At 45.0% G+C, this 19,421-nt stretch overlaps 1 protein-coding gene across 4 annotated transcripts in view; it reads right to left on the reverse strand.

Annotated features, from left to right (window-relative positions):
* Nucleotides 1-19,421, reverse strand: part of LOC132391820 (electrogenic sodium bicarbonate cotransporter 1-like) — a 198,306-nt gene that overhangs the window by 155,966 nt on the left and 22,919 nt on the right. For all 4 annotated transcript variants that reach the window (XM_059965468.1, XM_059965469.1, XM_059965470.1 and 1 more), the window contains exon 3: nt 6,606-6,791. In XM_059965468.1, coding sequence (XP_059821451.1) covers nt 6,606-6,791 — 186 coding nt within the window. The remainder of the gene's footprint in view (nt 1-6,605; nt 6,792-19,421) is intronic.

A 19,421-nucleotide genomic window follows, 5' to 3' on the forward strand; every position in this document is an offset into this window, starting at 1 on the left:
GGAACGAGGTAGGATCACCCAGAGTTTTAACCAACTATTTGATGCCCTGCTTCATGTGGGGCTTGTATACAAGCTAAAAATAATGTTAAATATACTTTGGTTTACATGTGCTGCTGATATGAGATGATCTGAATAACAGAAGTATGGGTGGGCAAAGTGGTCAACATGGATTCATTGAACTGAAGGGCCTGTAGCCATCATATTTTGCTCTATCACCCTACTTGATAAGGAATTTTAGGAAAAGGGCAGTTGGGGAATAACAGTAAAGTGAAAAACACAATCTGACTCAGTCAGCTCCATCGCTAGAGGCAGGGACGGAGTGGTGATACCCTGCCATTTTACATGGTGATGCAGGACAGCAGCACATTCAGCAGCTCTTGGATTCGAGCCACATCCCAGAATATCAGCCTGGCCACCTCACCTGCCCAAACTCCCACCGCAAACACCGCTGCTCCCCAGCATCTCCCCAACCACAGGTAACCAGTGTCCGGTAGCTGACGCATGTGAATACAGAGTGGACAGGCTTTGGCAAAGTATTAACAAGGCCTAGCTAATTCTAATCAAAGCACAGGCTCAGAGATCTAAGGATTAAAATCTGCTGGTCTCTCCATTGGTCAGGCTGGGTTCCACTGTGAACTCATCAAGTTAATGAGGCCAAGATGACCCTGTGGGTCTTGTGTATGTTGTACAAAATCCTTATTAAAAACATGTGAAAGCCTTTCCCAGCCTCAGCTATGGTGCTATTGCAAATTTAAAGACTCTACAGCTCTCTCTGCTATAAGGAGAATATGAGAGGTGGTGGAGTAAAGGTTTACAAGAGTTACAGTATATTCCATCAGAGGGTGGGGGGGGGGGGGGGGAGAGAAGTTGCATCAGGGACACTGAATGGGCTAAGGATCTGTCTCCCAGAACAACAAACCTTGGAGATCTGTGGCCTTTCATCCTACTGGTCCATGTTGGCAAAGGAACCAATCTGATTATTTATAGCGATACAGTGTGGAATAGGCCTTTCCAGCCCTTTGAGCCATGCCACCCAGTTTAATCCTAGCCTAATGGCAGGACACTTTACAATGACCAACTAACCTATCAACCGGGAAGCCTTTGGACTGTGGGAGGAAACCAGAGCACCCGGAGGAAACCCATGCAGTGACAGGGAGAATGTACAAACTCCTTACAGACAGTGGCAGGAATTGAACCCAGGTCACCTGTTCTGTAAAGTGTTGTGCTAACCACTAAGCTGCCATGCCATGTTCCCATTTACCTGCGTTTGGCCCACATCCCTCTGAACCTTGGCTCTGCTTGCAACTCTCCTTGCGCCCTTGTCCACGAGCGTGAGCTGACAGAAACAAAATGGCTGGCACAATAGCACAGCAAATAGTCATGCTCCAGTGACCTGGGTTCAGTTCCCACCGTGGTCTGTAAAGAATTTGTATATTGTGACCACGTGGGTTTCCTCTGGGTGCTCCGGTTTCATCCCATGTTCCAAAAGATGTACAATTGGTAGGTTAATTGGTCACATGGGTGTAATTGGACAGTGTGCGCTCATGGTCTGTAAGGGCCTGTTCTTATGCTGCATCTCTAAATACATAAAATAAAAGATCTTACTGTGTAGGGACAAAGAAGTTTCCACCTGGGTGAGACTAGAGCTAGCAACCAACAATATTTGATACCTTCAATTCAATTCAACACCAATACCAATCAATCCGTTCAGGAATCGAGCAGAAATCTGCAGAGTGAAAATGTGGAACTCTCTCTCACTGGTGTGGCTTTCCTCTGCATTTCTCTACAGTATAGAAAGCTATTTGGCCCATTTACTCTATGCTATCTCACAGACTAATTGAATTACCCCACTAATTTTCTCCAAAACCTTTTCTATTGACGTGCCTTTGAACACCCTACTCACCCACACATTACAGATGATTTACAGCAGCTAATTAACCCTCCTGACTACACACGTTTGGGATGTGGACAGAACCCAGAGTGCCTGGGAGAAACTCATATGGTCACAGGGAGCAGGCAGCGCGCCTGAGGTCAGGATCAAATCCAGGTCACTGGAGCTGGGAAGAAGCAGCTCTACCAGCTGTGCTGCCGCTCGTGGTTTGCTTGTAGTTAAAGGCAGATTGGCTCCACAGAGAAGGAAGAAGACAAACTGAGAGGTGAAGAGGAGTGGAAAGCATAAGCACTAGCAAAGAGCTCATTCTTATGGTGTCCTTGAGTCCCTAATTAGTCCAGACATGATCCAACACAAGTCCTGCACGAAATGATCCTAGGACAGTACCGACTCTCAGACCCTTCATGCCCAGTGTTTGAGGTCAACATCCAGAACCCATAATCCAGTCACAGCCCACTGTCTTGTGCCTGGCAGATTTTGGAATCTTGCTGGCCACAGGCACGGCAGAAATGATGATAACATGAAGGATTTGCAGGCTGCAGGGATGCATGAGTCACAGTATCACAGTACAGAAACAGGACCTTTGTTCATGAGTCACAGTATCACAGTACAGAAACGGGCCCTTTGTTCATGCTGACCATGGAGCTCACCTACACCAGTCCCACCTGCTCGCCTTTGGCCTATATCCCTCTAAATCCCTCCTATCCATGTACTTAGCCAATGTAAACATATTGATACGAGGAAGGCATGCCAACAGCTACATTTCATTAGGAGCTTGAGGAGATTTGGTATGTCACCAGAGACTCTAACAAATTTTAAACTGGTTGCATCGCCGCCTGATGTGCAGAGGATCAGGAAAGGCTGCCGGGGGTCGTGAACTCAGCCAGCTCCATCATGGGCACAATCCACACCTTCAAAGATAATTTAAAAAGGCAATACCTTAAGAAGGCAGCATCCTTCATTCGAGATCCCACCACCCTGGACACGCTCTCTTCTCGCTGCTGCCATCAGGAAGGTGGTATGGGAGCCTCAGGACTCACACCACCAGCTACAGGAACAGTTATCTACACCTCAACCATCAGGCTTTTGAACCAGAGAGGATAACTTCCCTCAACTTCACTTGCCCCATCATTGAAATATTCCCACAACCTATGGACTCACTTTCAAGGACTCCATCTCATGTTCTCGATATTTATTGCTCATTTCCTTTCTTTTTGTATTTACACAGCTTGTTGTTCTTTACGCACTGGATGAACCCTCAAGTTGGAGTGGTCTTTCACTGATTCTATCGTGGTTCACATTCTGTTTTGGATTTGTAGAGTATCCCCACAGAAAATGAATCTCAGGGTGGCATACAGGTACTTTGAACTTTGTACTGCTGCCACAAAACAACAAATTTTGCAACACCCACTCAACGGCCACTTTATTCAGTGCACCAGTACACCTGCTCGTTAATGCAAATACCTGATCTGCCAATCATGTGGCAGCAGCTCAATGCACAAAAGCATGCAGACACAGTCAAGTGTGTCAGTCGTTCAGACCAAACATCAGAATGGAGAAGAAATGTAATCCAAGTGATTTTGACTGTGGAATGATTATTGGTGCCAGATGGGGCAGTTTGAGTTTCACAGAAACTGCTGATCTGGGATTTTCATGGACTAAAGTTTACAGAGAATGGTGTGAAAAACAAAAGAACTTGCAGTGAGCCACAGTTCTGTGGGTATTGTTAATGAGGCCAGATGAGAATGACTAAACTGGTTCAAGCTGATAGGAATGCCATAGTAACTCAAATAATCACTGCAGAACAGCATTTCTGAAGTGAATGGGCTACAGCAGCAGAAGACCATGAACATACACTCAGTGGCCATTTTATTAGGTACAGGAGGTATCTCATAAAGTGGCCGCTGAGTGTGAGTTACTGTTAACAAATCGGATTCCGATTCTAAATGCCATTATTGTACCAGCCTCAACCACTTTCTCTAGCAGTTCACTCCAGTGACCCACCATCCTCTTCATAAAAGTTGCTTCTTGGGTTCTTTTTTAACCTTTCATCTCTCATCTGAAAAGGAAGTCGTTGACTACATCTGAAGTAAGTGTAGTTTGAGTGGTCCAGGAGTCCAACCCTGGTGGTGAGCAGGTGGGATGGGAAGGAAAACTTTACTCAAAGGAGTGTGGAAGCCACAATGTATAGCTGGAATCGTTGTGTCAGTAGTGAGATCTGTATCTTGGCTTCAGAATGGCAGCGGAACAAAAGGTGGGGCTTTGGTCTCTCAGGTTCCTGGTCCACGTCTTGCCACCCCTCTAATAGGGGGCAGTAAGGTGGACAGTCAGCTTGTGTGTCTCTGCACTGTGATCTAGTCAGTCGGTGAGAAAGGGCTAGCTCTTTCCTGATTGCAACACCCTGTTCAGCTGAAACCTGGCACCTTAAAAATGAGTCCTTTCCTTTTCACTGACCAACCGTTGCATCTCCATGGAGACATCAGTGTCTGAACGGTACGCAGGTGCTGTTGTGCACAGGAGGTCCTGGCTTGAAGAGCAGGCAGGGAGCGGGCTAAACATCAGTGGAAATAAGCTTTTGAGTAATCTTCCACTGGAACTCACAACAGGTACATTCTAACCCTTAAATTACTCTCTCCTGCCAGAGGCAGTCAAAGTGGAAAAGGAAATATGTGGTAGAGGCCACAGACCAGCAGGGAAACTCGACACTGAGTTTGTCAAGCAAACAATTCCACCTGTGGCAGCTGGCAGCAACTACAACACTGAGTTGCCTTTGCAGCCCTCCCTTCTGATCCCTGGGACGGGACAAGTCTGAAGCCCCAGCCTCTGAAATTCCCTCCCAGAAACACTCTGCATGCAATCCTCCACTCGTCCTGTGGTGGAGTCAGTGGTTAGTTGCTCCCCCCCCCGCCCCCCGTGCCAAGGTTTGACCTCTGACACTCCTGTCAAGTGCAGGACACTGCCAGGTGAGGTGGCTGTAGGAGCCTGCCCTTTCAGCGGGGCCACAGGACAGCAGATCCACAGGCCAGCAAACAAGATCCCAGAGAGGCAGCGGGCTGGCAGTTCAACTGGCCACTGCATAATAGCCCCTGGTGTGTAGGGGGGAGGTAGAATCTCGGCAGGGGTGGGTAGGAGGGGTGGAGTAGTTGATGGAAAATGTGAAGAGAATAAAGACAATGGCATTAGCGTATGATTGGTATCAATGGGTGGCAGTACAGAACCAGTACTGTGAGCCGAAGGGCTTGTTTCCTTGCTGTGTAAGTGTGTGGGTGGGTGAGTGAGTGGCGGGCGCGGGAACAGTGCTCACTCTGTTGCTAGGTATGTTCTGGTTCTTTGTGTTCTGGACTGTTCTGCTGCACTTGTCAGAAATGCAGTTCTGGCGCCGGAATGTGCAGCAACCCCTGCAGGCGGGCTGCCTCCAGCACATCCTCAGCTGCGTTGGTTGTTAATGAAAACCGTGCAATTCACCAGATGTTTCAATGTACACGTGACAAATGAAACTGAATCTGCATCTGTGCATCCACGTCCGCTCAGTGGCCACTTTAGCTGATACTCCCTGTACCCAATAAAGTGGTCACTGAGTACACGATCGTGGTCCTCTGGTGCTGTGGCCCACCCACTTCATGGTTTGACCTATTGTGTACTTGGAGATGCTTTTCTGCACACCATTGTTGCAGTGAGTGGCTATCTGAACTGCCTCCGCACTCCTGGCAGCTCGAACCAGTCTGGCCGTTCTTCTCCGATCTCTCTCATTAATAAGACATCTTCTACCACACAACTGCCACTCACTGGATGCTTTCTTTTTGTCTTTGCGCCATTTTCTGTAAACGCCAGAGCCTGTTGTGCATAGAAATCCCAGGAGGTGGGTGGTTTCTGAGATACTCAAACCACCCCATCTGGCACCAACAATCACCCGATGCTCAAAATCACTCAGATCATAACTGTACCTGATAAAGTGCCTCTGGGGGAAAATCTATGACTCTGACATCTACATGCATCCAGACATGTAGAGAGGTCTCCAGAGGTCGTCCACCTCTCCAGCGCCCTCAGCCTTGCAAAAACCTCCCTCAGCACCTCATTCTGACATGAGCGAGTTAGTGACAGGTGCCAGCTCTTCCTTGCTAACTTTGCTATCATGTTTGCTGTTGTGTGCTGGGGCAGCAGGCTGAGGGTAGCAGACACCAACAGAATCAACAAACTCATTCGTAAGGCTAGTGATGTTATGGGGGTGGAACTGGACTCTCTGACTGTAGTGTCTGAAAAGAGGATGCTGTCCAAGTTGTATGCCATCTTGGACAATGACTCCCATTGACTCCATAATGCACCGGTTAGGCACAGGACTACGTTCAGCCAGAGACTCATTCCACCGAGATGTAACACTGAGCGTCACAGGAAGTCATTCCTACCTGTGGCCATCAAACTTTACAACTCCTCCCTCGGGGTGTCAGACACCCTGAGCCAATAGGCTGGTCCTGGATTTATTTCCACTTGGCATGATTAACTTATTATTATTTACTTATTTATGGTTTTATATTGCTATATTTCTACTCTATTCTTGGTTGGTGCAGCTGTAACAAAACCCAATTTCCCTTGGGATCAATGAAGTATGTCTGTCTGTCTGATAGACTGGAGGGGGGACAGCATCACTCCATGGTTAGGATACGTGATGAGGGCCACCACAAAGCCAAACTTGCCAGTGGGTTAGTGTCACACTCACTGTGGGGTTTGAACAGGCTCCCGCTTGTCTGGTCTTCATTCGTTTCTGTATCAGACCGGTCCAAAGCCTCGGATGTTCTTTCTCGCTCTTTGTTCCTCTCCTTCTGGCCAACTCCCCGTCGCCGATGTCGCCTCCTCCTCCGATAGCTCTTCGGCACGTGAACCCCAATATAAACCGTGTGATGGCCTGAAAGTCAATACACAAAGGGTTAATCTCCATTCAGTCACCTACTCAGCTTCAACTCTCTGCACTCACACACTGAAGAACAAGGAAGAGCAATTTAGCATCAAGAGGAGACAATCCAGCCAGCCCCATTACTCGATTAATCCAGGCCCATTAACATCTTAATCCTCATCTTGGCTCTTAAACTGACAAAAATTTACCAATAATAATAGAAAATGCTGGAAATATTCATTAGGCAGTGTCTGCGGAGAGAGAGAGGGAGAGATTTAATATTTCAGTAGACGTCTACTCATTAAAGTTTTGGCATTTGGTTTTGGAAAAATCCTTCAAACTGGGTTTTGAAATTTTCATTTAACTCTGACCTCAGCAGCTTTCTCAGCAGTAATTCTCTCACCAACACTGCCATTCCCCAAGAAGAGGAAAGAGTTTTTCTTCACCAACAGGATCAGTTCCCCTCACGATACAGAACACCCCAGTGAGGTTACTTCTTCAATTTGATTAACAGCTTGTTGATGGAAACTGTGCTCAAATGGGTGATCCTTATTCTGGGACTCTGCCTCCAGTCTAGATGCCCCCAGTATGGATATCACCCCTCAGCATTCATCCCCTCAGGTTGGTATGAATGAGTTGGACCAGAGAGCCTAATTCCATGCTGTATGATTCTGTGGTTCTTGGACTTTATAACTTGCCCACTCTGACCAAAATGCCTACCTGAGTTACTCCCAATTGCACGTGTTTGGCCCATATCCCTCTAAAAGAGGTCCTTGGACCCCTCTGTTAATGGCAGGGGCCCATTGCATAAAAAGGGTTGGGAACCCCTTATGCTAAACCTGTCCAAATATCTTTTAAGTGTTCTAATTATACCCACCTCTACCACTTCCTCAGACATCTTGTTCAATGTATCCACCACCTTCTGCATTGAAAAATGTGCCCCTCAAGCCCCCTTTATCCTTCCCCTCTCAGCTTAAACCTATCTTATCTAGTTCTGGACTTCCCTGCCCTGAGAGAAAGACTAACTCACCCAGTGTTTGCCCCCCATGATTTTATAAACCTCTGTAATGTCACCACTCAGTCTCCTGCAGTACTTGCTACAGAAAGCAGCCCAGCCTTTCCTTACAGCCTACCACACTCCCTCCAGTCCTGGCAACATGTGAGGAAGAGCTTTAACCAAGCGTGCAGTGCCACAACTGAAACAGGACCTGTATAGCAATGACCGGCCAAGCTGGCAGGGAGACCTGGTGCCAGTGGTGACATCCTGATGGGATCTGCCAGAGGAGAACATGCACCCAGAACAAATTTTCCTTCCAGCTTGCTCTCCCTCCGCAGGGCCCAAACACAACGATCTGAACACCTGCCATCTCACAAAGGATAATGGATTAAACCCTGTGAGGGAGGGATTAGCCTGTCAGTTGCTGTGACGATAGTTTTAGTATTGTCTGAGAGCCATTTACAGTTTACCTCGGGGCTATGGGGATCCCAGCCAGCTCACTGTATTGTATAAGGAGGCCATTCAGCCCACATTGTCCATACAGGCCGGAAAACAGCCAGTCCAGATGATCTCCCAGCTCAGTTCTGGGTTCATGGGTCTTCAAGAGTTTGTCAATGCACTTTTTAAACAATAAATAATTTAAACTGGTAGACTGGTTTATTATTATTGCATGTACTGTGAAAAATTTCCATTCTGTTCATGCAGATCCATTCATTATATGAGTACTTTGAGGTCATACAAGGTAAAATATGAGAATACAAAATGTTGTAGTTACATACAGTCAGACAACAAGTGCAAAGTCATAATGAGGTAGATTGTGAGATCAAGGGTCCATCTTGTTATACCGGGCAATGGTTCATTCGTCCTATAACAGCCGAGTAGAAGCTATTCTTGAGCCTGGTGGAGTATGTTCTCACGCTTTTCTATCTTCTGTCCGATGGAAGGGGGAAGAATATAGAATGACCATGGTGGGAGGGACCTTGATTATTTTCACTAACATAGGACAGTGGGAAATATAAACAGAACCTATGCAGGGGAGGCAGGTTTTCATGAAGAACCCAGCTGTTTCTACCTCCTCCATCCTTACAGACCCCACCACCCTCTGGTGGTGGGGGGGGGGGGGGAAGAAGTCACTTGCTGACCAAATACAACCCCCCACTCCTAATCACTGACAATTCTGCCAAGGGAAAAATCCTTCCAGTTTACACTATCCAAGTATGACTAATGTTTATTGCTATTCAGAACAAAACTACCCACAGCCATCACCTTGGACCTTTATGAACGATTGGATCAGATGGAGCTGATTACTGTGTCCAGTTCTGGACACCACACTGGAGGGCTTTGGACAAGGTGCAGAGGTGGCTACGAAAATAACTCCAGGAATGAGGGACTTAGCTGTGTTGACAGGCTGGACAAGCAGAAGTTGTTCATAGAGTAATATAGCACAGAAACTGGCCCTTTGGCCCAACTGGTCAATTCTGACTACACCATGCTCCCCGATAGTCCCAGTTCAGCCTAAAACCCTCTAAGCTCTTCTCCCCAATGTACCTATATAAATCTGCTTAAATGTTATAATTGTACCTGCTTCGGCCACCTCTTCTGGCTTATACCAGGTACTCACTGTGCTTTGTGTAAAGAAGTTATGTCTCAAAGTCTCTTCACAGAATTTGTAGAATGGATGTACCAATATCTTCTTGTCACATCTTCTGGACCAAAAGTGGCAAAAGGATTTTGCCTTAAGTACAGAGAGGGGTGGGATCTGGAATCCCAACCCACCAAGTCAGAGGGAGAGTATGGGGAATTGTAGAGTAGGGTTCAAAGGGAGATGGATCAGCCTCTGAAAGGAAAAAGAATTGTAGACGTATAGGAGAGGCCAAAGAAGTGAGCTCTGGACTACACTTGCATGAGCCAGTATAAACTGAATGAGCTGAAAGACCTCCTCTTATATTATCATTATTCTACAATTTTGTGAACTCAAATCCAGAAAATCCACTGTTCTTGCACCACAAAAATTAAATTACTCATTGGAAAATGCCTGTGAGCTACTCATGGGGTGTGAGCATCCCTGATAAAGTGCATATCTACTGGCCAGAATGTGGTAGTGAGTAGTTGTGTTGAACTGCTGGAGACGCTGGAACCTGGAGCAACAAACACTCAGCTGACATCCGTGGGGGGAGAAAAATATTCATCATTCTTTATGGTCTGAACCTTGCAAGGTTTCGAGACAAAATATGAACACCTTCCCCCCCCCCCCCCCACAGATGCTGCTCAACCCACGGAGTTACTCCAAAAGATTGTTGCTTTTAGACTGCTGCTGCCTTTCAGTGAGGTCTGGGAGTTCTGGCAATACTGAAGAAATAATTACTTCTATACCAGGATAACATCTCATTCCAAGGGAAAGTTGGAGATGCCAATGATTTCTGCATCCACTGCCCTGTTTTTCCTTGCCCTCGAAGATCACAGGTTTTAAGTATCCTGGGCAATTTTGTAGACGATGCTGCAGACAGAGAGTACTGGTGGTGGAGGGAAGGAGTGCTTCAAATAGCAGGTAGGGTGTGAATCAAGTTTGCTTCTTGGCTCACATATTTAAACAGGATTACTCCAGAACTATGGACCTGGAGTTGGGAACTGGGATAAGCCAGAATGGCTCTTTTCCACTCTGTACGGATAGAATGTCCTCCTGTGCAATATGATGATCACAAAGAATAGACCAGGATTCCACCCACCCCACATTATTCAAGTCATAAACCCCCCCCCCCAGCTAAATGGTGTTAATAGCTCCTGAGTCATAAACAATCCCAGACAGTACTAAAAATATTGTCATGGCAACTGACAGGCTAATCCAGGGATAGGAATGAGTTTAATCCATTATCCTTTGTAATGTAGGTTTTCGGATGATGGTGTCTGGGGTGAAGGGAGGGAGAAGAGGCTGAGGGAAAAGCTTGCCTCCCGAAGAGAGACACAGGGGCCGTCCCGGATGGGGTGAACACCTCAAGTGTTGGAGCTGCACTCACCCAGCGCGCTGGCAAGCATCCTGTCACACTGCCAACGTGCTCTGCCAAGGAGAAAGGCTCTGGGAAGTCAGGAGGCAGGAAATTAAGTGGATAATTTAAGTAAAACTCCAGGAACAGCCACTTTCCTACAACTTTCAGGTTCTTGAAGCAACCTGCACAACTCTGACACTGACGCAGCAATGGAGTACGGTAGTGTACCCCGGTACGCTCATGGACTTGTCCCTGTTTGTGTTCTGTTTTTGCACTAATGTCTTGTTTTGACAGTCTTTTTCTTCATAGAACTCTTGTACAATTTAATGTTTCATTCACACTCTGTGTGTTGTCTGTGCCTACTTGCCTGTTTGTTGTACCTGTACCTCCCTGCACCTTCACACAAGACAACAAACTCAACTAATTATTTAAGGGCATGAGCTATTGCCCGAATTCATTCAAAATCCAAGTCCAGTTTTTTGTCATCTGCACAAGTCCATGCATGCGTAGGTACAATGAAAAACTTATTTGCAGTAGCAATACAGGCACAGAGCAGCAAATAAGCAGCATTCACAAGAGAAAACACAAATTAAATACAAATTCTATTCAATTTTTATAAAGAGGAAACCTATTAGCATAAAAGCAGTTCATTTTCATGCACGGTGTACATAGTGTTGCTAAACTGTAGTGATTACGGTTGAACAGGTTGATTCAAGAACCAAACAGTCGAAGGGAAGTGGCTGTTCTTGATCTTGGTGCTGTGGGACTTCAGGTTTCTGTACACCATTACTGATGCCGAAACATGTGGCTGGCGAAGAAACTTGTCTCTTTTAATGCATAGATATGACAGTGGATGGAAGGAAATTCCCTATCACCTTGATCTGCATATCTCGTACCTTGGTCCTCACCACCCAGGCCATGCTCAATTCTCGTCGCTGCCATCAGGTAGCAGGGACTAGAGCCTCAGGATCCATACCACCAGATTCAAGGACAGTTACTACCCCTCAGCCATCACGCTCTTGAACCAGAGGATAACTACACTCATATTTCTGGTGTTCCCACAACTAATATACTCAGTTCAAGGCCTTGTCATCTTGTTGTCTCATGCTCTCGCTATTTGTTGCTATTTACTTATACAGTATCTGCATTTGCACAGCTTCATGCTTATTGATCCTGTTTACTGTTCTATAGATTTGCCCAGTATGTCCGCAGGAAACAGGGTCTCAGGGCTGTATGTGGTGACATGTTTGTACTCTAATAATAAATGTTACTTTGAACTTTGGCCACAGGTCAATCCCAGAGCAGAAGATGGTTAGATTATTCACCTGGAGATCCTTCAGACAGCAAAGGGAACATTCAGCCCTTCTCTTCCATGAGAAAGGCATTAATGAGATATCAGTTCAGTATCTCATTACTACCTTCCTGCCCATTTTCTTGATTGCCTTAATATCTAAACAACTAGTGAATACATTCACACCATCTTGGATAACCTTGCACTCTGCCACTGCTCGCAGTGAAACTAGATTTGGGGAGCAAGTCCTTAACTTGGCAGCATACCACTTCACCCCCAAGGTCCGTCTCTCCCTGTTCTCCTCTTAATAGAGACATAGAAAACCTACAGCGTAATACAGGCCCTTCGGCCCACAAAGTTGTGCCAAAAATGTCCCTACCTTAGAAATTACTACACTTACCTATAGCCCTCTATTTTATTATGCTCCATGTACCTATCGAAAAGCCTCTTAAAAGACCCTATCATATCTGCCTCCACCACCGTTGCCGGCAGCCCATTCCACGCACTGACCATTGAGTTAAAAAAAAACATACCCCTGACATCACCTCTGTACCTACTCCCCAGCAGCTTAAACCTGTGTCCTCTTGTGGTAACTATTTTAGTCCTGGGAAAAAGCCTCTGACTATCCACACAATCAATGCCTCTCATCATCTTATACACCTCTATCAGGTCACCTCTCATCCACTGTTGCTCCAAGGAGAAAAGGCCAAGTTCACTCAACCTATTCTCATAAGGCATGCTCCCCAATCCAGGCAACATCCTTGTAAATCTCCTCTGCACCCTTTCTATAGCTTCCATATCCTTCCTGTAGTGAGGTGACCAGAAATGAGCACAGTACTCCAAGTGGGGTCTGACCAGGGTCCTATATAGCTGCAATATTACCTCTCGGCTCCTAAATTCAATTCCACGATTGATGAAGGCCAATACACCATGTGCCTTCTTACCAACAGGGTCAACCTGCGCAGCTGCTTTGAGCGTCCTATGGACTCAGACCTCAAGATCCCTCTGACCCTCCCCACTGCCAAGAGCCTTACCTTTAATACTATATTCTGCCATCACATTTGACCTACCAAAATGAATCACCTCACACTTAGCTGTGTTGAACTCCATCTGCCATTTCTCAGCCCAGTTTTGTTTGCACATTCTCCTGGTGATTTCAGTTTTCCCCTGATGTTCTGGTCTCATCCCATGTCCCGAAGGTATGTAAGTTGGTAGATCAATTGAATATGCTATGATAAACAAGGAAAAATCTGCAGATGCTGGAAATCCAAGCAACCCACACACACAAGAAATAATGGAAAAGAGTACAGTCAAGGTTTCGGGCTGAGGACTCATCTTTTTTTCTCCAGTCCTGATGAAGGGTCTCCACCCAGAAAGTCGACTGCTCTCTTTTTCATAGATGCTGCCTGGCCTGCTGAGTTCCTCCAGCATTTTCTGTGTTGCTCGAATATGCTGTGAATTGCCCCTAGGAACAAGCATGCATAGCTACTTTGGATTCAATGAGAGCAAACTGGAGGGAAGGATACACTCCCACCATGGGCTACACCTTTGATGGGAAGTTCATACCATGGGCATTCCTCTCATCTCTGTCCAGGAATATTATAATTTTTTTTATATATAAACATCAGATGTGCCAACCTGACTCCCTCACTACCACTGCATCAGTCCCGCAGAGACCTTTTTTCTCTATATACAGTTGTAAGAAAAACTTTGTGAACCCTTTGCAATTACTTGGTTTTCTGTATTAGTCACTCTCCAAAATGTATTCTGATCTTCATCCAAGTCATAACGATGGACAAACGCAATCGGCCTAAACTAATAACTAAGAATTGAACTTTTCATGTCTTTATTGAACACATTGTTTAATCATTCACAATCAAGGCTGGAAAAAGTACGTATACCCTTGTATTTAATAACTGGTAGAACTTCCTTTAGCAGCAATAACCTTCCTGTAGCTGCTAATCAGACTTGTACAATGGTGAGGAAGAACTTTAGACCATTCCTCCATACAAAACCATTTCAGTTCATCAGTTTTTCTGGGATACCTTCCATGAACAGACCCTCTTCAGATCATGCCACAGCACCTCAATTGGGTTAAGGTCTGGCCTCTGACTAAGCCATTCTGAAACAAAAATCTTCTTTTTAACCATTCTGGTATTGATCTGCTCTTGTGTTTCAGACCACTGCCTTGTTGCATCATCCAATTTCTATTAAGCTTCAGGTGATGGACCACTACCCTTACAAAATGTCTTGATACAATTTCGAATTCATTGTTACCTCAACGATTGTAAGCTGTCCAGGCCCTGAGGCAGCAGAGCGACCCTAAACAATGACGCTCCTTCCACCATGCTTCACAGTTGGGATAAGGTTTTGGTGTTGCTGTGCAGTGCCCTTTTTCCTGTTCAACTTTTGTCTCACTTGTCCACAGAACACTGTCCCAGAAGTGTCGTGGAACACCCAGGTAGTCTTTTGCAAACTTGAGTTGTGCAGCAATTTATTTATTTTCAGAGAGCAGTTGTTTTCTCCGTGGTGTCCTTCCACAAGCACCATTCTTGTTCAGTGTTTTTCGGATACCTTTACACATGAACAGAGATTTCTGCAGGTCTTTTGCTATTACCCTTGGGTTCGTTATCATCACCTTCAGCATTGTACATTGCGCTCTGGATGTGATCTTTACAGGACGCCGACTCCTAAGGAGAGTACTAACAGCACTGAATTGCCTCCATTTGGAGACAATTTCTCTCACTGTGGACTGATGAACACTCTGGTCTTTAGAGATGCCTTCGTAGCCTTTTCCAAATTCATGCATCTCTACAACTACAAGGTCCTCTGAAAGTTGCTTTGATTGAGGCAGGGTGCACATAGAGATTTTTCTTGAGAAAAGTAGGCTCTGTCAGTAACCTGAATTTACGTGTCTTTTTTTATAGGGCACCTCTATAACCCACACCTCCAATCTCATCTCATTGATTGGAACACCCGACTCCAAATAGCTTTTATAGAAGACATTACCCTAAAAGTTCACATACTTTTTTGAATCTAGACTGATTGTTTAAATGGAATACTCTGTATTGATGGGAAGTACAATTGTTTGTGTGCTATTAGCTTCGGCAGATTGTGTTTGTCTATTATTGTGACTTGGATGAACACTAGACCATGTTTTGTGAGTAATTAATGCAGAAAACCAGGTAATTACAAAAGGTTCACAAACATTTTCCTTGCATCTTTCTTCATACCATTTCCACATGCTATCACTTAGAATCACAGCTTCATTGAAAAACACCAAAAGAAATGGCCCTTCAGCCCATCAAGTCCATGCTGACCACCCTCCTACATTAATCTTATTTTATTTATTCCCCTCCACATTCCCATTCACTCCTCTGCATGAGGGGCAATTCACAGCAGCCAGTTAATTTGCCAAACAAGCATCTTGCTCCCGGGAAATTGGAGCACCTAGATGAAACTCATGAGATCATGTTCAAACTCCACCCAAGGTCAGGATCAAACTTGGGCCTCTTGGCGCTACAAGACAATGACTTTACTGGTTGCACCACTGTGCTGCCCCATTTCTTAGTCATGCTTCCTTGATCTATTTCATACTCTTCTCCTCCCAACCCGTCCTCAGTCTGCACTTCCTCAAAGTCTGTCACAACTCTAATGCAGAGATCATAACTTGGCACATCTCACTCCACAGTGGCCTGCTGAGGGTTTCCAGGACTTGTTGCTTCCACTCTGAATCTCGCTGATTTGTCACTGCTCAAATGGCTCTTCTGATGCTGCACTTTGGTTTGTGAGACACAATGATCTCTAAAGTGTTGCCCCACCATTTAAGATCAAGGCTGATCTAACCAGAACCTCAATTCCACACTTCCATCTCCCTCACTTTTATAAACTATCAAAACTCCCCTCAGCCTCTGGTACTCAGAGGAAACTGCCACAGCTTGTCCAACCTCTCCTCATAGCACATTTCCTGCAAAGCAGACAGCATTCTGGTAAACCTCCTCTGCACCCAGTCCAAAGCCTTCATGTCCTTCCTATAATGCAGAAGGACCAGAATTGAACGCAATGTTCCAAGGGTACTGAGGTGCAGTGAGAAACCTTGTTTTGCATGCCATCCATACAGATCACATCAGCACAGTGAGATAGTACAAGGGAAAAGCAATAACTGAATGCAGAGTATAATATTAGTCACAGAGAAAATGCAATGTCAGTAGATAGGTGCTGTCCAAGAGCCATAGCAAGGTAGACTGTGAAGTCAAGAGTCGACCTTATCATACAAGGTGGACTCTCAACCTCACCATGGCCTTGCACCTTATTGCTGGCCTGCTCTACACTTCCTCTGTAAAATCAGGAGGTGATGGTGGGAGTCTGGGTGGTCTCAAGGTGGATAGACTGCCTGTACAAAGTGGGGCTAGTGGGAATCTGAGTGATGGAAGCCTGTAAAATCACAGAGACGAGACCCTGGTCAAAAATCTACAGATCGGGAGAAGGTGCAAAACAACAGGCAGACTGCAAATATGGATTGCAAACACCGTACAAACTTTCAGAAGGGGTGTAGGAAGTAAACCTCAGTGCTGGGAACAGTTATAGAAACAGTAATCAGGGGCAGAATTAGCAGTTCCTTGATGAATAAAAGAATTGTGAAAGACAACTCATGTCCAACGAACTTCACAGTCTATACTGAAGTAATAGAAAGGGAGAATGAGGGCAATGCAAATCTTTATACAGGAAACAATAACAGATAAAAAGGAAGTGCACTCTGCAAACTCCCTGAGATTAGTACACGATCTATTGAATTGATTAATAGAATTACAGAGTCACAGAGCCTGCAAACAGGCCCTTTGCCTCATATTAAAATCAAAGAAAATCTGAGCACATTTCACTGGTTTTGTTATCGTTACAATGGCTGCCTATGTTCTTTAGGATCAATTTTTAAATATTCTTAATTGTATACAAGGCTCTGAATAATCTGGCTTCTCCGTAAGTTTTGGAGTGTTCATTCCCTTACATCCCTAATCGCAATCATAGATCTGCAAATACCGGTTTGCTTTGTGTTCCAAGAGCCAAGCAAATGAGAACTTTTCCCTCTTACACGTCTGGAATACTCTGCTGACCAGGATACGCCAGGCTAGGTTTCAAAATAATTCTAAAACTATTTTTTTTAAATTAGGCCTCTTTATAGGATTACTTCATAAACGATGTTGATTTATATAATGTTTGTCTTTACTTATGATTTTTAATTTTGTCTCATTTTTATGACCATATTGATCTATCTTTACAATCACTTTGAGCCTGCAGGTTAATGTATGAAATGTGCTAGATAATGCTATTATTATTGTTATTATCTGGTCCATGCCGACTATTTTCCCCAGCAAGCTAAGCCCAACTACTCACATTTGACCTACAGCCTCCAAGTCTCTCTTCTCCATATACTCCACAACAGTGTTGGGCACCCTAGCTATGCCTCAGACTGTTGCACAGTACTGTCGTATTGCACTGTACCACTGCTGCAAAGAAACAAAACTTCATGACACATGTCAGTGATGATAAGCCTGGTTCTGATATGGGGCTCCATTGTGGACTGAGAGTGGGAAGGGGCAGGGAGAGGGGAATTATGGTTGGGAAAAGGGGAAGGGAAAGGGGAGGGAGCAGATAGCACCAGAGAGACATTTTGCAATGATTGGTAAACCAGCTGTTTGGAATTAAATGACATTTTCTATTATCTCAGTGTAGGGCATTTGCAACCGTACCACCTCCCAACCCGGCACTCCTTCTCTGCCGCCTGTCCCATACGACATCTGTGGCACTCCACTCTCACCACTCCCAACATCTTCCCTCCAGATTTACAAACTTGCTTTCGGCTCCACATTGACAAATACTGTATCGTGCCAAAGCCTAAGGCACCACAGCTACAGTACATATATGTGTGCCTAAGAATTTTGCCCAGTGCTGTAGATATCTTTTAAAGTTGCTAATGTGCCCACCTCAAGCACCATTTCAGACAGCTCATTCCAAATACACATAATCCTTTGTGTGAAGAAGCTTCCCTGTTATTCCTTTTAAATCTCCCTTCTCTTAAACACATGCCCTCTTGCTTTTAACATCCCTTCCCTGGGAAAACAACTATGTGCTTTCACTCTCCTGTCCCCTACAATCTCTTATACAGGTCAGCCCTCAGTCTCCTATATTCCAGGGAATAATAACTTATCTTTGTACTCCAGTCCCCCAATTCCAGGCAACATCCAAGTAAATCCATGCAATGCACACAAAATGCTGGAGGAACTCAACAGGCCAGGCAGCATCCATGAATGAGAGTAAACAATCAACGTTTTGGGCTGAGACCCTTCATCAGGACACAGCCCAGAACGTTGATGGTTTACTTTTTTCAATAGATGCTGCCTGGCCCGCTGAGGTCCTCCAGAATTTTGTGTTCCTTGCTTGGATTTCTAGCGTCTGCAGATTTTCCCTTGTTTATGACCCTGGTAAATCTTTTCTGCACTCATTTTTAATTTAATAAAATCTTCATAATAGGGCAAACAAAAAAATAAACAATACTCCAAGTGCAGCCTCACCAATGTCTTATACAATTAAGTTATATATAATTAATATTAAGTATTAATGGCTTAGGCCAGTGTTTAAGGCCCAATTTCCAAATCTGCAGATATTACATTCAGCTGGCACAGTAGCACTGTAGCTAGCACAACTCTTTACAGTACCAGCAATCCAGGCTGAATTCCTGTCAGGGAGGAGTTTGTACATTCCCCCTGTGACCATGTGGGTTTCCTCAGAGTGCTCTGATTTCCTCCCACATTCCAAAAGACACATGGGTTAGTAGGTTAATTGATCACATGGGATTATTGGGCGGCACAGGTTTGTTGGGCTGGAAGGGCCTGTTACCGTGCTGCATCTCTACAAGAAAAACATGACATCCATTACTATTCTCCTCGCAGTTCAATACAACTCCAAGGAGAAAGGGACAGCCTGGTGAAGTGGGCTGACAGATGGCAGATGGAGTTTAATGTTGAGAAAGGTGAAGGGTTAAACTTTGACAGAGAGAAAAAAAACCCAGAACTAGTTTGCCTCCCAGTCAATAATTATCCTTAAATGAACCTCAGTAAAAATTAGTGTATCTGTCTGCCACCTAGAACATGCTCTCTTCTCGCTGCTGACATCAGGAAGGTGGCACAGGAACCTCAGGACTTGCACCACCAGGATCAGGTACAGTTACTACCTCTTAACCATCAGGCTCTTAAACCAGAGGGGATAACTTCGGTCAGCTTCACTTGCCCAATCATTGAAATGCACCCACAACCTATGGACTCGCTTTCAAGGATGCTTCATCTCATGTTCTCAATATTTATCACTTATTTATT

Source organism: Hypanus sabinus, chromosome 3 (assembly GCF_030144855.1).
Source record: "Hypanus sabinus isolate sHypSab1 chromosome 3, sHypSab1.hap1, whole genome shotgun sequence".
NCBI lineage: Eukaryota > Metazoa > Chordata > Chondrichthyes > Myliobatiformes > Dasyatidae > Hypanus > Hypanus sabinus.